Source organism: Equus caballus, chromosome 3 (genome assembly GCF_041296265.1).
Source record: "Equus caballus isolate H_3958 breed thoroughbred chromosome 3, TB-T2T, whole genome shotgun sequence".
NCBI classification, from domain to species: domain Eukaryota; kingdom Metazoa; phylum Chordata; class Mammalia; order Perissodactyla; family Equidae; genus Equus; species Equus caballus.
In genome coordinates, this window is record NC_091686.1 from 10,126,168 (window position 1) to 10,150,167 (window position 24,000).

Below are 24,000 nucleotides of genomic sequence, written 5' to 3' on the forward strand. Positions count from 1 at the left end.
AGCGTCAGATTGCTGAGGACCTTCAGAGATCAGGGGTCAAGACCTCTGCTTCAGATGGGGAATTGAGGCCCCAAGAGGGGAAGAGACCTGCCTGGGGTCACTTGTTATCAAAGGGCTGGGACTTGAACCTGAACATCCAGGTTTCCGGGCCAGGGTTCCATTCACTGCCCTGGTTTTGGCCCAGGCTGCAGGAACCCCACTGCTTCGTGAGGGGAGGTGCAGGGGAGCACAAAGGAAGAAAAAGTCATCGCAGGCTCCATGTGAGCTCAGCCATGCCCAGCCAGGGCTCCTCCCGCCCCTGGCACGCGCAGACCATGCTCCATTCGGGAAGGGCCACCTGAAGCTATAAATCACCGAACACATGCCAGTGCCTTCCAGGAGTCTCTGCGAGGTGGCTGAGTTTTGCCTAAGGTCACTCAGCTAGAAAGAAGCTGGGATTCAGGCCTGGCACAGACACAAAGGGCCCTGGGCATCCTCTTGCTGACACCTGCAGGAAGGAACCACGGGGCTTTTCAAGGACAGGGTCCTCCCATGGCCACACAGAGGGAGTAAGAGGAGTGTGGGGTCCAGGTCACATCTGGGTCCCCTTTGCCTTTCCACAAAGCTGTCTACACCCAGGTTTGAGCTCCCTGCAGCATGGTGGCTCCCTGTCCTCTTGACTTTTTACCTTCACCTCCCCCACCCCCAGGGCAGGGTGTCCCTGCAGACCACCCTCCACTGGCTCTCAGATGCCCAGACCTGAGGAGGTTGTTTCTCCTCTCTCCCCACCTCCACCCTTACCTTTGAGAAAGGGAAGAAGCCTGAGTTGCAGTCAGCCCACTAAGGGACAGGGATGGGGCTACAGAAGAAAAGGTGTAGGAAGGCTGAGGTGGAGGTGGCTGGGTTGGGCGTGTGGACGGATCGTGTGCACAAGGTGCATGGAAGTGGGCCGGGAGCAGGTGACCCTCTGGGGCGGGGCCTGTCTGGCTGAGTCTACTGCCACTCCAGGCAGGCCCTGGTTTTCCACTGGGGGTGAGCAAGCTCTTATGCTTACCAGGCCCAGTCCCTGGCTTCTGACCATCCATGAGCCACTGTCCCTCATGGCCCAGCTCCCTTTGCAGGGGCGGTGGTTAAAGCCCAATGAGGTCAAGCGGCTACGGGCCCATTCCCAAGGCCCCAGGTGTCCTGCCCACAGTTGGGAATGTCAGCATCTTCACAGCTTCCCCACCAGGGCCTCCATACAGGATGGCACTTAATTCTCACAACAACTAAGCAAGACAAGGGCTTACCTCCCCATTTTATAGATGAGGCAACTGAGACCTAGAGAGGTTAGTGACTTGCCCAGAGTCACACAACCAGGACATTCAAAACTCAGGATTGGGACCTAGCCTTGTGTCCCAGTGCCAAGCCTGCCCCCTGGCCTGCACACCTCTCTCCCTCTCACGTCCCATCATTGCCCCGTCAAAGAATGACCAGAACAAGCAGGGCTTGGGTCTGTGATGGTCAATGTCTTTACTTCTAAAGCATACATTGGACTCACTATATATTAACATCAAAAGGGGCTATCTAAAATGGAGTCATTCTTTTTAAAAATCCAGATTCTCACATTTTTATAGAAGATCCAAAATGACATGAAATTAAACTATACAATGTTATGAATAGTATAACAACTGCTTTTAGAAAGCAAAATGAAAGGAAAAAATTAGCCGTTGAGACTGTTGTCAGCCTGGGTTCCCCGTCTTTTGAGGCATTGTGACTGAGAGCCAGCACCCAGGGGAGCCCCAGCCCCTCTCTGCAGGCACAGGAAGGGGACCCAGGCAGACAGAGGCGGCCCACGTGGGCTGTTTAGACTTAGCTGAGAGTGGGACCAGGCGGGTCTCCTGCTCCTCTGGGCCCTGGGTGCGTGCACTGATCAAAGTCATCTTTTAAGACCCACGACCAGGGGAGGGGGCTGGGAGATGGCAGGGGCACAGCTGGGTTCAAAATCATCTCTTTGATAATAAAGGTCCTCTGGGCTTCCTGAGGGCCCCTGCCGTCCAGTGAGATCAGTCGACTGCAGCTACCTACTGGTTTCCTTAACAACCCTCTTTCCCTGCCTGCTCCCTAAGCCCTGGACATCCTTGGCTGCACAAGCCCTCTGGGCAGCCAGAGACCCAGGGGGACCCTAGGAAGACCCAAGGGAGAATGCTCTGGCCTTGGACGTAGCTGGATGCTGTACAGAGCATCTTGGCAGCGCAAGCCCCCTGGGGTCCAGGCCAGCAGCCAGACTGATGGGGGAGGGTTCCCATGGGCTGGGAGGGCACTGTGCAGTCAGATGCCATTCCCAGAGTCCTGTCACCTCCCCCAGCCCCTCGCTACCCAGGCCTGGCCTTGGCCCTGAAGTAGGGCTGAGGCAAACTGACTGGGGCCATGCCCTTGACGCTTTGGTTCACACAATTCAAGTGGGAGGACACGTGTTCGCATCCACTGGGAAGATCACGGGCTCGGCCCTGCTTCCTCCCAGGCACCAGGTGGTCTAACAATCTCCTTCTTTCACATCAGCAGTTCTATCTGGCTGACAGCACATTCCCGACCAGAGCTAGGTGGGCACCTGCTGCACAGGCAGAGGGGCCCTTCCCAAGCAGCGAGATTCGACTCAGTGCAAAGGCCGCCTCTCCTCCTCTCCCTGTGGACCACACTCTCTGGCTGAGTGGTCACAGGAGAACCTCTCTGTCTCCTTCCTCCGGCTGGGCCAACAGCTCTCCAGGCAGATCCAGCCCATGGATGTACAGCCCTCCTATACGCCTCACCTGTCAGAAACAGAGAAAGCATCGCCCCCGGCTGGAGCAGCGAGGCCTGTGGCCCACAGTCTGCCCTCCTGGTCCCCAGGACCACAACACAAAGCTGGCCTTCTTACTCAAACAGCAACTCGAAGGGGGATGCCCTACATCCAGCCCACCTCTGGGGTCCAGCCCTTCTCCCAGGCCCCACCATGACCATCCTCTTTCCTAACCTATCTGGTTTCTAATTAGGCAAGGCTGGGGAAGCTTAGGCTGGTACCACCCCCTCCTGGGGGCAGAGAGAGGCCACTTGACTTCCAGCCTGGCTCCAGGCCCCCTGAGACAAGGGAGGCTGACGGCTCTCAAGAAAGCGAATCCTGTAATGGAAAAGAGGTTTGTGGAATCAGGACCAGTCACAGCAACCAGACTCCCCCCACCTCCAGGCCGGTACCAGGAGTGCCAGGCACCCACACCCTCCACCTGCCCCGTGCCCTTTCATCCTCCTGCCCTGGGCCTGAGAACACCCAGCTGGATGGAGGGCTGGGTGTGAGGAGGCTGGGCTGGGCTGGGCCTGGTGGGGGCCATGGCGGGACTCAGGGCAGGCAGGCGGCTACCTGGTAGGCGCCCTCGGCAGCTGCAGCGGCCGCGCTATGCTGCGCGCTGTGCTCCTGCAGCAGGGCCACGTCCAGGAAGCGCTCACCGCACCACACACACTTGAACTGCTGCTCCCGGGCGTGCACCCCCTGGTGCTTGTTGAGATGCTCCCGCTGCTTGAAGGCCTTGTCACAGTTGGGGCACTTGTAGGGCTTCTCGCCCGTGTGCACCCGCCGGTGCCGCTGCAGGTCTGACGCGTACTTAAAGCGCTTCTCGCAGTCCGGGCACTTGAGGGGCTTCTCGCGGGCTGGGTCGCAGCGGTGCTGCACGAACTCCGAGGACGAGAAGAAGCGGCGCTCGCACAGCGTGCAGCGCAGCGGCTTCTCGGCCGCGGAGCAGTGCGCCAGCTGGTGCTTCTGCAGCGCCGACGCCCGCTTGTAGGCCTTGTTGCACACCGGGCACTTGAAGGGCCGCTCGGCCGCGCCCGGCAGGCACTTGTGCCGCAGCAGCTCGGCCGACTGGTCGAAGCCCTTCTGGCACACGGGGCACTTGAAGAGGGTCTCGAGGGTGTGCACGTGCTGGTGGTAGAGCAGGTGGCTGGGCTGCCCGAAGCCCTTCTCGCACAGGCCGCACTTGAAGGGCTCCTCGGTCTTGTGCGTGCGCCGGTGCCGCATGAGCGCGTACTGCTGCTTGAAGCCCATGGGGCACAGGTCGCACTTGAAGGGCCGCTCGGCGCTGTGCGTGCGCTCGTGCTGCCGCAGGTCCGACGGCCGCTTGAAGGCCTTCTGGCACTCCCCACAGCGGAAGGGCCGCTCCCCGCTGGGCGTGCACGGGTGCTGCAGCAGCTCTGACGACTCCTTGAAGTGCAACTCGCACACGTTGCAGCGGAACAGGTGGTGCTCGCCCGAGTGCGCGTACATGTGGCGCACCAGGTGGGAGCGGTGCTTGAAGGTCTTCTCGCAGACCGCGCACTTGTAGGGCCGCTCCGAGCTGTGCGTGCGCTTGTGGTGTACCAGGTGCGAGGACTGGCTGAAGCTCTTGTCACACAGCGTGCACTTGTATGGCTTCTCCCCGGTGTGGATCCGCTCGTGCCGCGAGAGCTCCGACAGGTGCTTGAAGGGCTTCTGGCAGATGGGGCAGCTGTAGGGTTTGTCGGCCTGTTCAGCAGGAGCGACCGCAGGTGGAGGGGCAGCTTGGGGCAGCGAGGGGGCAGCAGTGGCCGCTGGCTCAGCCGCCTCGGCGGGCTTGTAGGTCTTCTCACAGATGGAACATTTCACGAGGCCACCGGTGCCACTGTGCGCGCTGTGGTGCTGCGCCAGCGAGGTGAGCAGCGAGAAGCCCATCTTGCAGACCCCACAGACAAAAGGCTTCTGTTCGGCCTGCACGCACTGGTGCTCCAGCAGGTCAGTGGCCTGGTGGAAGATCTTGAGACACTGCGTGCACTGGAATGAGCGGTCGTGGCCTGCCAGGCACTGGTGCTCATGCGGGCTGGACAGGTGTGCCAGGTCGTGACCACACACACCACACTTCGGGCCCGGCTCGCCTGCTGCCTGCAGGGGCGCGTGCTGGGGGGGCTGCAGGCCCGGGTCGGGCTGCAGGAGGATGCCATAGACCGCACAGCCCAGCGGGTTCTCAGCTGTGCCCGGGGGCAGTGTGTGCTCGGCCAGGGCCGGTGGTGGCTCTGCGTGGTGCTGAGGCTGTGGCGGCTGAGGCTGCTGCGGCTGCGTCTGTGGCGGCTGCTGCCAGCTTTCCGACATGCTTGGGAAGATGAAACAGGGTTTGGAGAGTAATGGCTTCAGTTTCCCTGCTTAAGGTGACCCAACCCAGAGAGAGAAGTTGCCCAGGATCAGGTATGGAGAAGGACCTCAGACAAGGCACAGAAGAGGGACTGGTCAGACGGCGCAAGTCATTAACCAAGACGGACTACAAGGCTCTGCCTACAGGACGGGGGGGTTCTTCGAGGCAGGGTGCCAGCAATGCCAGGGAGCCTCTGCCTTCCCCGAGGACTGGTTCTGTAGAGAAGAGAGAAATCGTGAGCGTGAAGCAGGGACACACAGCTGTTCCCTGGGCCCTCTCCCTACGCTGCCTGCATGCACCACATTGCCATAAACCACATCAGGGAAGGGAGAGAGGCTCAGGGCTGGAGATCTGCTGTCTTCACACACTGACGAAGTCTGCTGGCAGCTCAGCCCCTCCAGGAAAGCGCATGGTGCTGTCTCTACCCTCACGCCCCCTCAGTTCCCCATCCCTGGGCCAGGGCACCCCAGCGTCCCAGCTTACTGCCAACCCCCTTTAGTCAGCTGTCTCACAGGTGAGAGGCTGGGGTGATCTGCTCACAATACAAAGAAATCACCGATTCTGCTCATGCTCCAAGGCAAGAAGGAGGGGAAGACCGACCAGTTAGGGCCATGGTGTCCAAAACAATAATTTTAGCGGCATAACTTTTTTTTGCAAATAAATTCTCACTTGGAAGCCCAATATAGAAGACAGATTAAAGCAGAGAGCCTCTGCTTGAGGCCTCCCTGGGGCCTGCCAGCTCCTCTCCCACTGCTGCCCTGAATCTTAACCCAGGACATCATTCCTCAGGAGTACAGCCTGCCAGGTCTAAGAGGCTAGCCCTCCCACATCTGAGGGCCCAACAGCAAACAGCCTCAATCAGTCAACATTGAAAACAACTACATGGAACCGAGGACCATCTCAAACAACCTTTTCCTGTGAGGGGCTGGCCCACATCCCTCTCAACTACCCCCCAGGCACTCCTCCCTGACCGTGCACCTGTTTTCTCTCCACAACAGGCTGGATGGCCTTGCAGGGACCTGAGCCAACACAGGATGGAGTTTAGACCATAGGTCCCCAGACCCACCCAGCCTCAATGTTTACACAGCAGAACTTCCCCACTCTAGGTATCTCCCCGAGCATCAAAAAAAAGTCCTCAGGCCTCTGAATCTGACAGTGCCGAGGCCTGCAGGAAAATGTAAGCAATTACGAGTTTGCCTCTGCAATGTGGGAAGTAGCATGCTAACCACAGAGCCTTTCTCCTCATCCCCTTTCTGGAGACAACCCTGCTCCCTTGCTCCAAGTCTCTAACATTCTGGGTAATCAATGGAACGTAAGGACCACCCGGCCCAGGCAAATCTCTAACTCACCACTTTGTGGCAGCATAAGGTAATGACAGTGAGAGGGAGGAACTTTCAGAATCAGATGCAACCCGCTTTCAGGTTCCGGGCTCCTCTGCCTGTAACATTGAAAAGTTTCTAAGTTTTCTCCTGAGGGAAAGAGGAGAAGGAAGGGGATGCCTTCGCAGGCCAGCCTGGCCTCTAACTGTTCTGCCAAGGAAACGTTACGAGTCAGGCGAACAGCTGTCATCCTCAGCATCTTCTGGGAAGGGAAGAAGGAAAGGAGCCGCGGCTATGGGTGGAGGCAGCAGGTTGCATGAGCAAGCAGGTACCGAAGCCTCCCCAGGAACGAGGCAAGCGGAGCTACTCTGAGTGCGGTCTAGGTCCGGCTGCGGCAACCCAACTGTTTTTTTCCGGCATGAACGGCTGCCAGACCCAAGGTCCTGGGCCCTGGGCCCCCAGTTCCACGGCCCACCCCGGTCCCCCTCCAGGAAGGTGCAGCCAGGAGAGGAGGAGAGACTAGGGTACGGGAGGCAAGGGGAGGCCCCCACCTGCGCCCCACCCCAGCCATTCCTCCTCCCCGGGAAACCGAATGAAAGCTGGTCACCTCCCGCCGGCACTGCCCGCCGGCCCAGCTGGGCGGCCTCCTGTCAGCCCGCGCCGGGAATGGCCTGGCCGCTGCGGCCGAGCGCCGGCCCCGCGGGCGACTGGGCCCGGGAAAGGCCCCGGGGCCGCGGGCTGGGCCCGGGAGCGGCTGCGCGTCGAGGCTGGCCTGGGCCGCCCAGGAGCTCGGGAGGCCACCGGGTCGCCCGGAGGGGGGCGGCCGGGCCGGCTGGAGAAGGGGTGCGGCGGGCGCGGGAGTGGCCCCCAGCCGCGGCCCCGGGCGCCCCGCCGCTCACCTGCTCCAGGCCGCCCGCGGGGTCGGGCGCGGGGCGAGCGGCGACCGGCTGCTCTCTCTGCCGCCCCTTTATTCCGGCTCCATCGGCGGCGGCGCGGCCTACGCGCGCTGCCAATCCCCGGCCTCGCGTAGCGGCGGCGGCCGGCCCGGGGGCGGGGGACGGGCTAGCGGCGGCCGGAACCGAGGAAGCGACGTGCGCGGCCGGGATAGCGGGGCCGGGGCGGAGGAGCGCCGGGAGGGCGGGCGGACAGACCGATGGCCTTGCAGAGACCGGCGGACAGGCGGGCGGCGCGGGGGCCAGGGAGGCGGGGCCGGGGGAGGAGCGGCAGCCGGGGCGGCGGCGGCTGCGGGAGGAGCGGGCGGCGCGGAGCGAGGCCGCCCCCTGCCGGGGACCCCGCGGCCGGGCCGGGTCGGACAGCCGGGCGCGCGGGGCGGCTCTCCGGTTGCCCGGCCCGCACGCCTGCGCCGACCCAGGGAGGGCGCTCCGCCTCCGACTACCCTGCGGGCCTCAGGGGAGGGGGCTCCCGGGGCCTGGCCCCCGCCTGACCCCTGCACCTGAAAAGAGGGGCCTCCTACACCCTCTGATCTGGAACTGACCCGCCTCTGACTCCTCAGCTTGCTCTTAGGGGAGGGGCCCCCGGAGTCAGACTTTGGACCAGCTTGAAGTGGGGTCTCCGGGACTTGCGATCCTGTCCGCGAGGGCAGGGATCTCGGCGGGGTCTAGCGCGCTGACCGCTGACCCCGGGACCGTCCGTGGCTGGGAGGCCTGGAACCGGGTGGCTGCAGAGCGAGCAGCGGACAGAGAGGGCAGGGCCCGAGCGATCTGTGAAATGGGCACACGAGGCTGGGGTTTTCCGGGAGGCTGCAGGCGGCGGGCAAAGCGCAGCGAGCGAGCAGGCAGCGTGCTCCGGTGGGTAGAGCCTTCTCCGCTGTCCCGCCGGGCCCCGCCCCTCCAGGCCCCGCCCCGAGGCGGAGCTAATCCTGGCCCCGCCCCCGGGAGGGCACTTCCGGCTCCGCGGAATTCCGGGCGCGGGTGCTGGCGGACAGGTCCTGCGGTCGCGGAGGAGGCCCCATGAGTGCGGCGCCCCTGGTGGGCTACAGCAGCAGCGGCTCGGAGGATGAGGCCGAGACCGAGGCCTGCGCCCGGCCGGGGGTTGGAGGCCGCCATCGGTGAGGAGCGAGGAAGGCTTTCTGGGGAGGGGGCGGGTGCGCGCGAGACCCCGAGGGGAGCCGAGCGTCGGGGTGGGCGGGGGTGCAGGGCGGCTCGCGAAGGAAGGAAAAGGGGCACCGGGGGAAAGGAAGATCCGGAGCACAGCCAGCCCCGGACAGAGCCCCCGAGTGCCCCCACCTGGCTAGGCCAAGGTCAGGAAGCAGGAAACGTGGGTTCGGGTCCAGCCTCCGCCGCTGGCCCACTCCATCGCCTGGCGCGCACCGCTGTCCCACCCCAGGTCTGTTTACTCACTTGGAGAGTGTTTTCATTCATGCAGTAAATATTCCTTGAGCCCTCCCTCTGCGCCAGGCTCGCGACTCAACAGTGTACACAATGATCCAGGGCTCTTACTTTATGGCGCTCGGGTTCCTCAGTGCCGGGCCTGGCGCTTGCTGAGTGCTTTTCCAGCAGAATCGCCGTTATCTCACAGTAGCTCCATCAGGTAGGGTACACTTTACAGGTGAGGAAACTGAGGCCCAGAAAGGGCACCTGACTTGCCTGAGACCACAGAGTTAGGAAGTGCCACTCCAGCTCAGGCTTGTCCGGTTGGGGAGTGTGACCTCTGAACCATACATGGCTGCCTGCCCAGTTGTTTCCCGTGGGGACCACCTCCCTGCAAAGTCTGGCTCCTCCAGCTGTTGGGAGACCGCGATGAGACAATACTGGGGAAAGAGCTTTGTACTTATCTAGAAGCTGCTTACAGCACCTGGTGGGAAATATACACACAGTCACCTGGATAAGAGGTTACAACTTTTGTGGTATGTACAGAGGTAGAGAATGCTGGGAGGATAAATGTTCTCATTTTCTTTTTTTCTCTTGCAGTGGACAGAGCCCCCTTCCCAGCCAGAGGTTGCCAGTACCCGACAGCGTGCTGCACATGTTCCCGGGCACGGAGGAGGGGCCTGAGGATGACAGTGCAAAACATGGGGGCCGGGTGCGCACCTTCCCCCACGAGCGGGGCAACTGGGCCACTCACGTCTATGTACCATGTGAGTGACGTGTGAAAGGCAGGTGGCTGAGACTGATAGGTGCCTTGTGAGGGAAGGAAGCTGGCCCTAACCAGGAGGAAGAAGCCAGAGACCTCTCACGCTAGTGGTGGGAAAGAGGTGGACTCAGAAGACGGAGAAAGAGTGTCAAGAATTGGGGAATTTTTCTGTAAACTTGGTTGCAGTTTAAATTCACTGCCTGAAATATTTTTTGTTAACCCTGAGTATAATGTTCTTCCTGCTCGTGAGGAGGTGACCAAGGGAGGGTCTTGGGCAGAGTGTCAGGGCCATCCCGGAATGCAGCTACAGCTGACACTTCATTTCTAAGAGGTCCCAGCGGGGTTCAAGTCCCACCCAGCCCTAATGAGTGAGTGGCAAGCAGGCAATGTCCAGACTTCAGTGTCAGAGCTGGTTCCACCACCCCACTGCTCTGGGTGCCCTTTACTAACTTACTGGACATCTCAGAGCCTCAGTTTCCTCATCTCTAAAATGGGGATAGTAGTAATACTATCTCCTGTGACTTCTGTGAAGATTAAATCAGCTAATCTATGTCAAGTTCTTAGCACAATATACAAAGTAAGTGGTGGCTCTTATTAGTTCATACTAGATTGAGTATACTCTTGGCACCTCCATATCCCCATCCACAGATTGGGAATGATTCTCTATACTGCCTGTTTACCAGGACTTTGGGACAAATTGAGTAACTCACCAGCTGTGAGCAGACTGTTAACCATGCAGCTCTAGTCACATGTTTGATAAAAAAATAAATATGTGAACATACAATGGTTGGCATTGTAGTGTTCTTTGTTTTTGTGAAAAAGTAGGAGCATTCTAAGTGTCTATCAGGAGATTTTAAATGTCTAATAGGAGACTGATTAAAGAAATACACTGTTTCTGGCTGTGGGTTACTGTGGGGCTGTAATCATGGGCTTGACAACTCTGTCCTGAGAGCAAGGGTGTGCAACAGGTAGTGTTAGATGAAGACAGCCAGCGGCAGAAGTTTGAATATATACATTAGTATATGCACTGAGACAAGGCTTTCTGACGGTCTTTGTCTGTAGGATGGTAGTCTTGAAAGTGGGGTACGTGTGCCCTGGAGGATATGTCAGGATGATCCATTAGGAAGAAAGCACTAGAACTTTTTTGTGTATTTCTTTTTATCTCATCTTCTTAAATTTCTGTTCTTAAGAGCATGCGTTTTATAACACACGTAACTTTACAGAGTAGCACGCATTTGTATTTATAAATAAATCCACGTTTATTGCAGGTATGTGTGCCAGCTTGTTTTCCTAAGGGCCTGTGTGATCACAGTGGTGTGGAGCCCACTGCTCTAGGTGGTGGGGTTTCAGGGGCCCCTGCTTTCTCCTTTGCATTTCCTTTTTACTTGAATTCTTTACAGTGAGCGTGGGTGTGTTACTTCTGTAATCAGAAATACCTATTAAAATATTATTACAATGTATAGACATAGGCTTCTGTCAAAGTAATTTTCTCATAAGACCCAGAGTGAATAAAGCCTTTGCCTCTGGGCTTCCCGACTCAGCCATGCCACCCTGGCTGAGGGAGCAGCCCACCGTCCCCGCTCTCCCACTCCAGATGAAGCCGGGGAGGACTTCCTGGAACTCCTTGACGTGTTGCTGCCCCACGCCCAGACGTACGTGCCCCGGCTGGTGAGGATGGAGGCATTCCATGTCAGCCTGTCCCAGAGCGTGGTTCTGCGCCATCACTGGATCCTCCCCTTCGTGCAGGCTCTGAAAGACCGTGTGGCCTCCTTCCAGAGGTGAGTCCCAAGTGCGTCCCTCGGCCCCTCCTCTCCCTCCCCTGCAAGGCTCCTCCTCCCGTCCTGAGGTACTGTGGGGATGTAGGTGGGGGACGTGTTACCCAGCAAGCAGGCCAAACCTGGAGGATAGAACACGGAGCTCCCGGGGCTGCCGGCTGCACGTCCTGGGTGACCTTGGGCACGCCACATGACCTCTGGAGGCCCCCGAGGCCTTCTCTTGTGTGTGGGTCATGGGAGCGGTGGTGGCTGCCTCAGAGGGGACTTGGGAGTGAGGTGACATCATGCATGCCCTCAGAGTGGCACATGGCGAGAGATCAGAACAGGACCTTGCTTCTGGTTTTGTCTGCCAGCTGAGGGCTTTTTTTCCTTAACTGTTCTCATTCCTCTTCTTCCTACCAGAAAGGCTTTTCCTCCTAGACTTGGCCAGATCAAAGCCCTGCTCCTTCACTGAGGCTTTCCCGGTGGGCATCTCCCCCAGAGTCCCTCAGTCCCAGGGAACATCCGGTCCTGTGGTTGTTTACGCCCCTGGAGCGCATTTCGCTCCGTCCTCCTATCCGGTCATTCCCACGTCTGTCTCCCCCTTTGGAGCCCAAGTTCCTGCAGGCCCAGGGGTGTGCTTCTTGAATTAGCCCACATCTTTTCTCCAGGTGCTTTCCCCACTTCAGGCATCAAAGGCATATTTGTTGAGTGACTGAGCAGGCAAGAGGGAGCCCAGAAATCCTGCTCTGGGGCCTCTGAATGTTGGTTCTAGGAGCCTAAGAAGCCATCAACGTGGTGGTCTTCTCACCCTGGTTTTGTCTGCAGAGCCCTGTCTTCAGATGAGGTGTACACAAAAGCCCAGATGTGTAGATGTGTAAGAGAGAGAAAAACAGAGTCTTCTAGCCAGAGCCCCTCCCCCAGAGTTCAGAAGGCCTCAGGAGGAATTCCGTGGAACTCCTCTGCCCGACTGGAGAACTGCCCATTTAGTTTAACCCCTTCTGAGGGCCAGCGGAGGAAAGGATTTGCTCCAATTCAGCCAATTAGCCAGAGAATCAGGACTGAAACTCATCTCCCCGCCTAATCCAGCCCCCGCCCCTTTTTTCATTGTCATTACCCAGTTTATTGAGCCATATGTCCATTCGTCTGGCTTCTCTTGATCTCAGGTGCCAGAAATCCAGCCTCGAGTCCTTTAAACTGAGAGGCCTTCCAGGCTGGTGTAACTACAGAGTTCAGAGGGGGCGCTGGCTTCATGCATGTGTGGATTGGGGTGACCAGACGATGTCAGATGGCACCCGACTCTCACCGCCTCTCGGCTCTGCCCCTCTCTGCGTTGGCTTCATTCTCACAAAGGCAAAGGAGGCTGCCAGCCTCTCCAGGCTGCTGGTCTACCATCCTGGACAGGCAGCCCTTTTTTCTAAGAGCTTCAGCAAAAGTCTCGGGAATGACCTTGATTGGTCCGACTTGGCTAACATGCTGTCCCTTTGTGAGTGGAGTTAACGAGACCCTTTCCCTTCTCTACATGAGCATGCTTCACTTAGCCTGCTTCTGGCTCTGTCCCCTGGATAAAGCTGTGTTTGTGGGCCACATCACTTATGGTAAAATGACTTACTGGCACCCCGCATCTGGGCTGGGAAGACTATGGGTGAACTAAGTCCTTGGCGGGAAGCTCAGCTCTGGGCTCTCTGCATGCAGTGGTCCTTGAACTGGGCGAGTCCCTTGCTGGGAACTCTGGAAATTTTTCCCAAGGGCCATGACAAGAGATATTGGCATGGATGTAGCTTGTTCTCTTGCTCACTTGGGGACCAGAGAACAGCACCTGGACCGCTGGGTTGGCTCCCCTGATGCTGTCCTGAGGGTGCACAGTGTTTCCTGCCCTGCGTCCTGAACGAAGCTGGGCCAGGTGGCTTCTTCAAGTTTGTCTGGTTGAGCCTGAGATGACCACGAGCGGGCAGTGCACGTTTGGTTCTCTTGCTGCGATGGAGGGAATGCTGTGCTCTGATTGGCCAGGCCTGGGTCAGGTACGCCCCCTGGGGTAGCGGGGTGGGGACCACTCCACCAGCACAATGTGGGAGACAGCCCTCCAGTACAAGATACCAGAAGGGTTGTTGGTTGATGTATTAGGGTTGTCCGGAGGAACAAACCAATAAGATCTGCATGGAGGTATCTAAGAGGAGGTTTATTATAGGAATTGGGTCATGTGGTTCTGGGAGGCCGGGAAGTCCGCTATCTCCCCTCTGCAAGCTGGAGAACCAGGAAAGCAGGCGGTGTAACTCAGTCCATCCGATTACAAAGTCCTGCAAATCGGGGGCTGATGGTGTAAGTCCTGACATGAGCCTGGAGGCCTGAGACCCAGGAGCAGCGATGTCGGAGGGCAGGAGAGGAGGGATGCCTCATCCCAAGCAGAGAGGGAACGCCCCCTTCCTCGCCTTTCTTCTATTCCGGCCCTTGGGGATTGGATGACACCCGCCCACACTGGGGAGGGCCCTCTGCCTCACTCAGGTCCTCAATTCAAACGCTAATCTTTCCCCAAACTCCCTCACACACCTGGAGGTGATGCTCTACCAGCTGTGTGGGCGTCCCTTAGCCCCATCCAGTGGACACATAAGATCACCCGTCACGAGTCCGTCCCTTGTCAACTTGACACTTACATGCATCTCCTTAAACCAGGCTTGTTTCCAAGTTAAGACCATAACACTTCTACCTGACGGGACACAACCATGCTGTGTCCATCTGAAAACGCACTCATCCTTCCCCAGCAGTGGGGGGAGAGCTCCTGCATAATGTTTGCTCTCCTGATATCGTGTAACTTGCATACTATGACGTAAAATAAACAGGACTTCGATACTGAGGTAAAGTCAGTACCTTTTATGTTACACGATAAGGGAATAAGAGAAGTAAGAAAATAGTTATTTGCTTAATATATGTATGTATACACACAAACGTGTTCATCACAAAATAAGGGGGAAATACCATGACAGTTACAGTCCTCGGTTCTGAAACCCGTCACGTGGTTGTAGCTGGTGTGTAACCACCTTCTCCTGCTCCCTAGTGTGTCTTCCATTTGCCTTCAGCAGGCACCTCAGCTGGTTGTGGTTCTTTCCCTGGGAGAATGACCCAAACCTTCATTCCTAAAGGGTCTGGCCCATTACTAGTCCTGCCTGGATGGGGTGGTTGTAGTTTTCCATTGACCTTAATCACGGGCCATGGTAACACTAAGAGACGCCCTGCAGGATCTCCTGTATTCCAGACGTCTCTTCCTTACCTCCATTGTGGAGGAGTCCAGTTTCTCCTTGATAGTCAGGATCAGTGACCCCAGCCAACACCACAGTTCCCTCGTCTGTTGATTCGGGGCCTGAGGAGCCCAAAGTACCCAGCTGGAGTCTTAAGTTCCTGTTCAGTGGGACCATTATGTCTCCTGGTGGAAGCATTTCTCCCTCTGGAGCCAAGACCTCTGGGCCACCAGAGCATAAAGTTGTGGGAACAGGAAGCAAAAATTCTGCTAATGGGTCACTAGGGTGATAGTGGTGCCACTCCCATTTCCACTCCTTGATTCCTGGGCCCGTGAATCCTGGCTCTGGGGGAAACAGCACCATTTGTTGCTTGCTGATTCAGAGCATATACCGCCTTCTGGAGAATCTTGCCCCGGCCCTGCAAGGTATGGCTACCTGGCTGGCACTGTAAGTGAGTCTTCAGAAGGTTGTTTCACTGCTCTATGAAGCCACCCGCTTCAGGATGGTGGGGAGCGTGGTGAGACCAGAGAACCGCATGGGCGTGGGCCACTGTGGCACTTCTTTTGCTGTGAAGTGAGTCCCTTGATCAGAAGCAATGCTGTGTGCAGTACCATGATGGTGGATGAGACATTCTGTAAGTCCGTGGGTGGTAGTTTGGGCAGAGGCACTGCATGCAGGGAAGGCAAATCTGTATCCAGAGTAAGTGTCCATTCCAGTACGAAGGAAGCACTGCCCCTTCTGTGATGGAAGTGGCCCAGTGTAATCAACCTGTCACAGGGAGCTGGCCGGTCGCCCCGGGGCATGGTGCCGTATCAGGAGCTCAGTGTTGGTCTCTGCTGCCAGCAGATTGGGCACTCGGTGGTGGCCATAGCCAGGTTGGCCTTGGTGAGTGGAAATCCATGTTGCTGAGCCCAGATGGAACCTCCATGCCTGTCCCCATGTCCACTTAGTTCATGAGCCCGCTGGGCAATGACGGGTGGCTGAGCAAGGAGGCTGACTGGTAGCCACAGGCTGGGTCGCCCCATCCACTTGAGTATTAAAATCCTCCTCACTCAGGTCGCCCTTTGGTGAGCAGTCACATGGGACACAAATATCTTCACGTTCTTTGCCTATTCAGAGAGGCCAGTCTATATACTTCTTCCCCAGACCTCTTTGCCACCAACTTTCCAGTCATATTCCTTCCACGTCGCTGAGCGTCCAGCTCAGCCACCGGCCGCAGCCCATGAGTCAGTGTACAGTCATACATGTGGCCATTTCTCCTTCCCGGGAAAATGAACAGCCAGACGCCCTGCCCAAAGTTCTGCCCCCGGGGAGGATGTCCCTTCACCGCTGTCCTCCAGGGATGTCCCGGAGAGGGGCAGAGTGCCGCAGCTCCACCCTCGGGGGTGCCTGCACGTCGTGCAGAACCGTCTGCCAGCCAGGCCCAAGTCTTGTCTTCCTCTGTCAACCGATTGTAGGGAACTCCCCACGAGCCCACAGGTGCAGGCCGCGAGAGAGAAGACAGGGTAGGAGGGGTGGGGACCACGGGCATTTGGGCCACTTCTTCACGTAACTTACTTGTGCCTCGGGGCCTGCTCAGGCCTGGTTGTGTGTACTGTATCCATTTGACGATGGAATGCTGCTCTGCAATGCCCACTTATGACTCGGTGGGAGAGATGAAACCCAGCTCATGACGGGCAGCTGAGGTCACATGGTAACTTGGTGGCCCATGGTCAGGCATTCAGTCTCTACTAAGGCCCAGTAGCAGGCCCAGAGCTGTTTCTCAGAAGGAGAGTAGTGATCTGTGGATGATAGCGGGGTCTTCAAACTCCTGAAGGTCCACACTGCAGTTCACCCACGGGGCCCTGACAAAGGCCCCAGACAGCATCCCTGTTGGCCACGTCAGGCACCGTCGGATCTAGTGGATTGTGTGTCCCAGTGTCAGAGCGGCTCGCACAGCAGCCAGGAACCTGTTGTTGCAGAGCCTTCTCTGGTTCTGGGCCCCACTCAAAACCGGGGGCTCTTCAGGTCACTCGGCAAACGGGCCAGAGTAACACACCAAGTGAGGAGTACATTGCCTCCATGGTCCAAGGAGGCCCACTGGGTGTTGTGCTTTTTTCTTGGTCGTAGGAGAGGCCAGATGCAAGAACTTCTCCTTCATCTTGGCAGGGATAGTTCGACATGCCCTACTCCATTGGACCCCTAGAAATTTCACTGAGGTGGAAGGCCCTTGAATTTTTGCTGGATTTATTTCCCACTGTGTGGCACGCAAATGTCTTACCAATGAGTCTAGAGTAGTTCCTACTTCCTGTTCACTAGGTCCAGTCGGCATAGTATCATCAATGTAATGGACCAGTGCAATCTCTTGTGGAAGCGAAAGGTGATAAATTATGGCCTAGGGCTGGAGAGATGGTGCATCCTGAGCTCAGGCAATGAAAGTGTATTGCTGGCCTTGCCGGCTGAAAGCAGACTGCTTCTGGGCCTTATGGACAGGGGTGGAGAAAAATATATTTGCCAGATCAACAGCCGCATACTAGGTACCAGGGGATGTGTTAATATGCTCAAGCAATGAAACCACATGTGGAACAGCAGCTGGAATTGGAGTCACCACCTGGTCCAGTTTATGAAAATCCACTGTCATTGTCCGAGACACGTCTGTCTTCTGCACAGCCTACACAGAGCTGAATGGAGATGTGGGCACCGCCACCACTGCATGCTTCAAGTCCTTCATGGTGGCACGGGTCCCTGCTGTCCCTCCAGGGATGTGGGATTGCGTGTGGTTTCCTATTCTCCTGGTTAGAGGCGGTTCTGATGACTTCCTCTTGGCCTTTCCCACCATAATAGCCCTCACGTAGCTGGCTGAACCTGATGGTTCCTGTGTAACTGATCGGAGTGGTGGATGGGTGGCTGTTTCTGCCCCACTTTCACATCAACAGAGACCACATCCCCTCACTAAACCATCACAGGTGAGAGCAAGGGCTTTGGAATCAGCAGACTGAGGTTCAAATCGGGGCTCACCAAATTCAGCCTCGCCGAGCTTCAGTTTGCTTGTCTGTGAAATGGGCACAATCATAGTGCCTGACCACAGAGTTGTGTGAGGACCCCCCGAGCTGATGTGCACACAGCCCTCAGCTCAGCCCTGGCACACAGGAAATGTCATTGTCATTGCTCAGGCTAGATCGGAATTGTCTTTTTTTAACCTGCTAGGAACAAATTGGCCCTTAAATGATCTATTATCACCAACTTGATGAATAAGACTTTCTCAGGTCCCATCAGTAAAGTTGAGATAGTCTCAATTGTTTATTGGAACGAGCTGCTATTAATAAACTAAAATTCTTGCTAGCATCCGCATGAAGCTATTTGTTACTTGGACTGGGTAATTATTTAAGGCCTTGTCCAGCTCTAACATTTTAGGCTTCAGTTTACCACCTGTATAATAGGGTGACAATCCTAAGTGTGAAGCAAGTTAGCTATATTTTCAAAGTACTTTTTTTTAATATAAATTATTTTTTCTGATTTTTTTTTCCTTTATTATTCTTCCTAAAATGTGGTCTGTCTTCTTCTGAGTTTCAGATTCTGCTTTACTGCCAACCAGGTAAAGATTTATACCAATCAAGAGAAAACCAGGTGGGTTTCCCAGCTCTGCCCCCAATTGCTTCCAGAAGATTCTTTAGAATAATGATTGTCTGTCTCAGTTTTTTGTTTGTTTGTGTTTTAACCAACTCTATGACAACAAAGGCAGCAGTTCCCAAATCTGAACCTTTCATTAAGAAAAATAACTAGGGGAGCGTGGGGGGGAGGGGCAGAGTAGAGAAAAACATCTTGGTATAGAGAAAAAAACCTGAGACAGAAAGAAAACCTGGGTTCCTGCCCGGCTCTGTCCCCGATTTAAGGTTTAGCTCATCTCTTCACCTCTGTGACCTTCCGTTTCCACGCCGTCACACGCCTGCCCTTGGTACCTCCACCGTTGGGCAGCTGTGGGGCTCAAGTGAGCCAAACAGGTTTTGAAAAGTAGTAAAGTATTACATGAATATAAGCAGGAATTGTTATTATCAAGGCTCCAAAGTGAGCCTCCCTGTCTGATCCACTCACTGGGCTGCCTTCTTCTCTTAGCACCTCTGAAAGGAGGGCTCACTCATTCGTTCATTCTACGAGGCACAGATTTATTAAGCGCCTGCTTGAGCCAGGCACTTGCTGTACACTGCAGATTCAGCAGGAAAAGCTCCACACAGTGCCTGCTCTTGGGGATCTTCCATTCTGCTGGGGAGACAGATAATATAAGTAAATGAGATCATTAGTAACTGGTGTGATATGAGGGAGAGTCAGGAGCACGTGGCCAAGGAGGGCACCAGGGAGGTGGCATTTGCTGGTGCCCTTCCCTGAGGATGGGAAGGAACCAGGCTTGGGAACAGGTGCCACAAGAGCCTTCAAGCAGAGGACACAGCCAACCAAGTGCCTCTGAGGCAGGAGGAGCTAGGCGTGTTCAAGGAGGCCAGCAAAGTGGGACCCGGGGAGCACGTGGGAGAGCAGCAGGAGATGAGCTGGGCAGGGTTAGCTCATGCAGGGCCTTCAAGGTCAAGGGAAAGAGTTTGGATTTTCAGTGTCATGGAGGCCATTGGAGGGATGTGAACAGAGGAGGGACGTGATCTGACTGATGTTTGTAAATGTCAGTCTGGCTAGATTGCGTCTGTGTCTCTGGCTACTGATTGGAGGCAAGTTGTAAGGGAGCAAGGGTGGACACAGGGAGAGCAGAGAGGAGGCAGGTGTCGCCATCCAGCTGGGGAACCAGTGGTGGATTTGGGTGATGGCAGTGGAAGAGCCAAAAAGTGGACACATTCGTAACATACTGGAGGTAGAATCACCTGGAATAACCAATGGGTTGGATCTGTGTGAAAAGTAATAGGAAGAATCAGAGAAATCCCTGGGTTTGGGGTTTGAACAGCTGGGTAAATCATGGCCCCATTTTCCATATGGGAAACACCAGTGGGGTGAAAATCAAAAGTTCTGCTTTGTATGTTAGGCTGTGCTGCCTGTTAGACCTCTGGGTGGAAATGTCACATATGCAATTGGTTATACAGGAGAGATGCCAACTGGAGACAGAAATTTGGGATCCATCGGCCCGTGTGATATCTAAAGCAAGGCTGCGTGAGATCAGCCTGCCGGAGAGGGCTGAGGATTGAGGCCTGCAGCCCGTGGGCATTTAGAGGTTGGAAAGAAGAGAGTGCAGAGGACACTGACAGGGAGGCCAGAGGTGGGATCACACCAGGACCGTGTAGTGTCTTGGAAGCCAAGAGAGAAGAAGGTTTCCAGGGGGAGGAGTCAGCAATATCAGATGCTGCTGAGCAGCCAAGATGAGGACAGAGACGTGTTCTTCAGATTCTATAACATGGAGCTCGTTGGCAACTTTATGAGAGGAGTTCCCGGCGAAGTGGGTTGAAGATGGGAGGTGAGGAATTAGAGTGAAGGTAGACAAATCCCCTGAAAAGCAGGTTTACTGAGCGTGGGATGGGGGCTGGCTGAAGCTGTGGGCTCAAGGGAGGGTTTTTAAGGATGAGAGGGCATGTCTGAGTGCTGACGGGACGGTAGCTGGTGCCAGAGAGCAAAGTCCTCGAGAAAGGGTCGCGACTCAGGAGGGAGGATGGAGAGCGTGGTGCAGAGGCTTCGGGGCCTGTAGACCTGGCGCTGGCAGCTGAAGGCGTGCCCGCGAGGGTTATTAGACCCTGGGAGGGAGGAGAGCCATGTGGTTGGACTCAGGGAAGGAAGGTTCACAGACGGAGGAGAGGAGGATTGAAAGAGCAGCTCAGAGAGCAGGAAAATGATCTGACCCCAAGACAGGCATAGAGCCGACGGCCCAGGCCTGTGCGCTGTCTGTCTGTCGCAGCCTCTGCCCCAGCACGGGTGGTTTATGTTCTCAGAGGCTGCACCTCATGCCCTCTTGTCTCCACTTCTGTCTCCCCACAGGACCTTTGTTGGGCTCGAGGTCACCTCAGGGCACGCCCAGTTCCTGGACCTGGTCTCCGAGGTGGACAGAGTCATGGAGGAATTCGACCTCCCCACCTTCTACCAGGTAATGAACAGGGCTTTGTCTTCCCCATGGGCCCATCTGTAAGGGGAATAAAACCAGCCTTCAAGAAGCCCCTGTGAGAGGAAACTGAAGAGCCCTCCAGAACTTTCCCATGTCCCCAGTGCCAGCCTGCAGGGGACACACACCCCTGCAGAGAGGAGAGGTCTGGGGTGTGGTCAGATGCGGCCCACCCAAAGTCCCCCATGTCTTAGAAATCTTTTGTTATATCTTAAATATGCATGAGATTTATGCCTTCTACTCCATAATGTATCTGTGTTTATTTGTATACTTTTTAAGAAGACGCTTTCCCAAGTGTTTTTTAGTAAAAACTAAAAACACTCTGGGAAGAGTTGCACCTCCACACACCTTCCCACGCCTTGGCCCGTGCCCTCCAGGGGTACTTGAACTCCAAGCTCAGTGTCAAGGCTTTAAAGGGCCATTGGTTTCAATATATTCTTTTAAAATCATGCTGAGGTATATAAGCATGAATTTGGATAGAGATAATTTACTGTTTCTTCATAACTTTAGACATTGGGGGTTTTGTTCATTTCATCTTAGAAAGTATGTCATCTATTGAAACGCTTTAGATCAGAAAATAGAGTCGGAGCCTGGGTTCGCTTCCACGTCCCAGATTTAATGACTCTGCGACATGTAAAGAAGAGCCTCTGAGAAGGGCTGTCTTAGCCAGCTCACGCTGCACACCACGCGCCACAGCCTGGGGGCCCACACAACAGAAATTTACCTTCTCACCGTTCTGGAGCCTAGAAATCCAAGGTCAAGGTGCCGTCATGGCCAGTGGCAGGGAGGACTCTGCCTGGCGTGTAGACAGCCGTGTTCTTGCTGGTCCTCACACGGGAGAAACAGGAGGCAAGCCCTCTGCTGTCTCTTACGTGGACACGAATCCCGAGGGCCCCGCCTTCACAACCTCGTCTGAAACTAACTCACCTCCCCAGGCCCGTCTCCAAATGCCATCACAGTGGGGGTTAAGGTTAAGCATACAAATTTGGGGGGGAACACAATTCAGTCCATAGCAAGGACCAACCCACGGCAATGTTATCTATCTGTGGAGGATGCTTGGGATCAGTACTGAAGCTGAGCAGTTGACTAGTAGGTCGACACTCTGGTCTCCCCCGGGGCAGGCCAGGATCCAGCAGGGCTACCACGACAACTCTGTCCGAGACCTGCTGTGACGTCTGACCTGCCTTGGCGTCCAGGTGAGCCCCTGCCTCCCTGCTGTCCCTCCACAGGACCCTTCATTCCACATCAGCCTGGCCTGGTGTGTGGGCGATGCGCGGCTCCAGCTGGAGGGGCAGTGCCTGCGGGAGCTACAGGTGAATTCCCAGTGCGGGAGCCCAGAGGGTGCTGACCTCCAGGAGTGATGGGCTAGATGGTGGGGAGTGGGAGGGGGGCTGATGGCCCTGAGGATTAGGCATGCAAACCTGAATCCCTGGGAAATCACGGAGGTGGCGGGAGACCCCAGCTCCTAAGCTGGCTCCTGGAAGCGCAGTCCCAGACCAGCAGCCTCAGCATCACCTGGGAGCTTGTCAGCAATACAGACTCTTTGGCCCCAACCCACACCTAAGAAATCAGACTTGCATTTTGGCAAGGTCTCGAGGGATCTGTGTGCACGTTAAAATCTGAGAAGCGCTGCCCTAGAGCACTGGTCTGGGAGGACGCTGCAGGCCTCCCCAGAAGTCCTAGCCTCTTGCCCAGAAGTCAAAGGCTTGCGTGCCCACAGGGGCCTGGCTGGTGTTGGGAATGAGCGAGGCATGCCAGGTGTGAGAACATCCACCCTCGCTGACTCCCCGCCTCTAGGGGAGGAGACCATGGGGAGGGTTGCCCTGCAGGAATGTGGACCTGGTGTTGCTAGCACTTCTCTTTCAAGAGAAGCCAGAAATGCAGATTTTAGCATGTAACCTCCCTATTTTCAAAGGTTGGCAGCTAATATGTATTTTTAAAAAAAACATTTTGTAAGCCAAACAAAACATGTGCAGGCGGGATCAGGCCCAGGGGCCCTCACCAAACAGCCACCTCGGCTGTGGCCTGATCACGCTGGCGGTGGCAAGGAGTTCTGGTTTGGGGCTCCAGCAGACCCAGGGTCCAGTCCTGGTTTTGTTGAGTTCTGTCATCCAGGTCTCTGAGCATCCATTTCCTCATCTGCAAAGTGGGGATGAAAGGCCCCACCTCCCAAGACTGCAGAGCTGATAAGACGAGAGAACCAGGCTCAGAGTCTGGAGCCTGCATGGGCCTCGGTCTCCCCCGGCAGTGCCCTCTGGGTCCCTGATTCCCATTAATGTGACTGTCCTCTCCCGCTGCTGGTTTCAGGCGATTGTGGATGAGTTTGAAGACTCCGAGATCCTGCTGCGCGTGCGCGCCGGGCAGGTCCGCTGCAAGTCTGGGAACAAGTTCTTCTCGATGCCTCTGAAGTGAGCACCAGAGGCCCTCCTTGTCCCAGGCCCCTCTGCAGGCCAGGCAGAGATAGAGGAGCCTGCTCAGATCGATGGGGATGCTCCCCGCCTCCCACTGGGAGCTGGGCCGCAGGCCCAGCCACTCCTGGTTGTCCCTGGGGGCTGGTTCTCTCCTCCGCCTTTTAGGTGGCAGGTCCCGTCCCACTGTGTTGTGGTCATTTCCAGAAATCACCAGTAGAGGGCAGCCTGGGCCTCCTAGTTCTAGGTCTGTGGTGGTTATGCAAAAAAAAACTAGGGGTCACCCGGTGAGCCCACCCAGACTCGGCCAGAATCCCCACTGTAGTCCCTCCAACAAACGGCCCCTCCCCGCACCCCCCTTCAGCTGCTCGCATTTTGACGCCATTGGCCTCAGACCAGGGTTTCTAAAACCATCATGCCCTGGCTCATCCCTGCTCAAGCCAGGCCCTAGGGTGCTTCGGTGGGCCTGTCACCATCCTTCCTTGAAGCCTGTCGCTTCTATTTATTTATTTTTAGTTTCACCCCCTCCTATGCAAGCAGAGGCCATTTCAGGGCCAAGGTACAGGGTGCTAATTTGTGGTTCAGCCTCAGTTTTCTCCGTTCCTTCCTCCCACTCGCCCCCAGCCAGGTGCCTGGGGAGACGAGCAGATGTTTCGTTTTGGCCTGGCTCAGGGCTTTACGCCAGGCCTCCAACTCTCTGTGACCTCTGGCTTCCCATCGGCTTTCCCAGAGCGGCCGGGAGGCGCCTTCTCCAGTCAGAGTTCTCTGTCCGCTGCCTCCAGCTGCCTGCTGTGGCTGGTGGGCATCCTAATGGGAGGCGGAGGAAGGACTGGGGTTGCACAGGATTTTTATTTTTCATCAAGCCCACACCAGAGCAAAGGACCAGCCCTCTCCAGATGCTATCCGGATTCCTGGTGGTGGATGAAGAGATATTTTTATGTTATAGCTTTAAATTATGTTCAAATAAAAATGGTGAATTTTGTTTTGAACTGCTTCTGTTCAA

General features: G+C 56.2%; 2 protein-coding genes across 10 annotated transcripts; one reads left to right on the top strand and one right to left on the bottom strand.

The window, feature by feature from the left end:
* Nucleotides 1–1,467: 1,467 nt before the first annotated feature.
* On the bottom strand, nt 1,468–8,262 carry ZNF319 (zinc finger protein 319). Of its 5 annotated transcripts, none has more exons than XM_070261893.1 (4): nt 7,944–8,262; nt 6,479–6,567; nt 3,353–5,344; nt 1,468–3,115 (listed from the first exon to the last, which is right to left on the bottom strand). In XM_070261893.1, exons 3-4 carry the CDS (start codon nt 5,087–5,089, stop codon nt 3,101–3,103), a joined length of 1,752 nt encoding a protein of 583 aa, XP_070117994.1. In that variant the 5' UTR covers nt 5,090–5,344; nt 6,479–6,567; nt 7,944–8,262; the 3' UTR covers nt 1,468–3,100. The 5 variants fall into 5 exon arrangements, with proteins under 5 accessions (XP_070117994.1, XP_023492850.1, XP_070117995.1 ...); XM_023637082.2 differs by lacking the exon at nt 7,944–8,262 and adding an exon at nt 7,348–7,762; XM_070261894.1 differs by lacking the exons at nt 6,479–6,567; nt 7,944–8,262 and adding an exon at nt 7,348–7,659.
* Nucleotides 8,263–8,269: 7 nt separating this feature from the next.
* Nucleotides 8,270–23,986, top strand: USB1 (U6 snRNA biogenesis phosphodiesterase 1). 5 transcript variants are annotated; one of them, XR_002806789.2, is made up of 7 exons: nt 8,270–8,516; nt 9,379–9,545; nt 11,136–11,319; nt 18,081–18,134; nt 20,469–20,574; nt 21,711–21,902; nt 22,897–23,986. XR_002806789.2 is itself a non-coding variant. In XM_001494681.5 (7 exons), exons 1-7 carry the CDS (start codon nt 8,419–8,421, stop codon nt 22,999–23,001), a joined length of 798 nt encoding a protein of 265 aa, XP_001494731.1. In that variant the 5' UTR covers nt 8,270–8,418; the 3' UTR covers nt 23,002–23,986. The 5 variants fall into 5 exon arrangements, 4 of the variants coding, with proteins under 4 accessions (XP_001494731.1, XP_005608351.1, XP_003364660.1 ...); XM_001494681.5 differs by having other exon boundaries at nt 21,819–21,902; XM_005608294.4 differs by lacking the exon at nt 21,711–21,902.
* Nucleotides 23,987–24,000: the final 14 nt, after the last annotated feature.

Coding starts and splice junctions, on each gene's coding strand:
- ZNF319 (XM_023637078.2), bottom strand. CDS start 5,089: ATGTCGGAAAGCTGGCAGCAGCCGCCACAGACGCAGCCGCAGCAGCCT.
- USB1 (XM_001494681.5), top strand. CDS start 8,419: ATGAGTGCGGCGCCCCTGGTGGGCTACAGCAGCAGCGGCTCGGAGGAT. Junction 11,320..18,080: donor CGTGTGGCCTCCTTCCAGAG/GTGAGTCCCAAG, acceptor TCTGAGTTTCAG/ATTCTGCTTTACTGCCAACC. Junction 20,575..21,818: donor ACCTCCCCACCTTCTACCAG/GTAATGAACAGG, acceptor GTCCCTCCACAG/GACCCTTCATTCCACATCAG.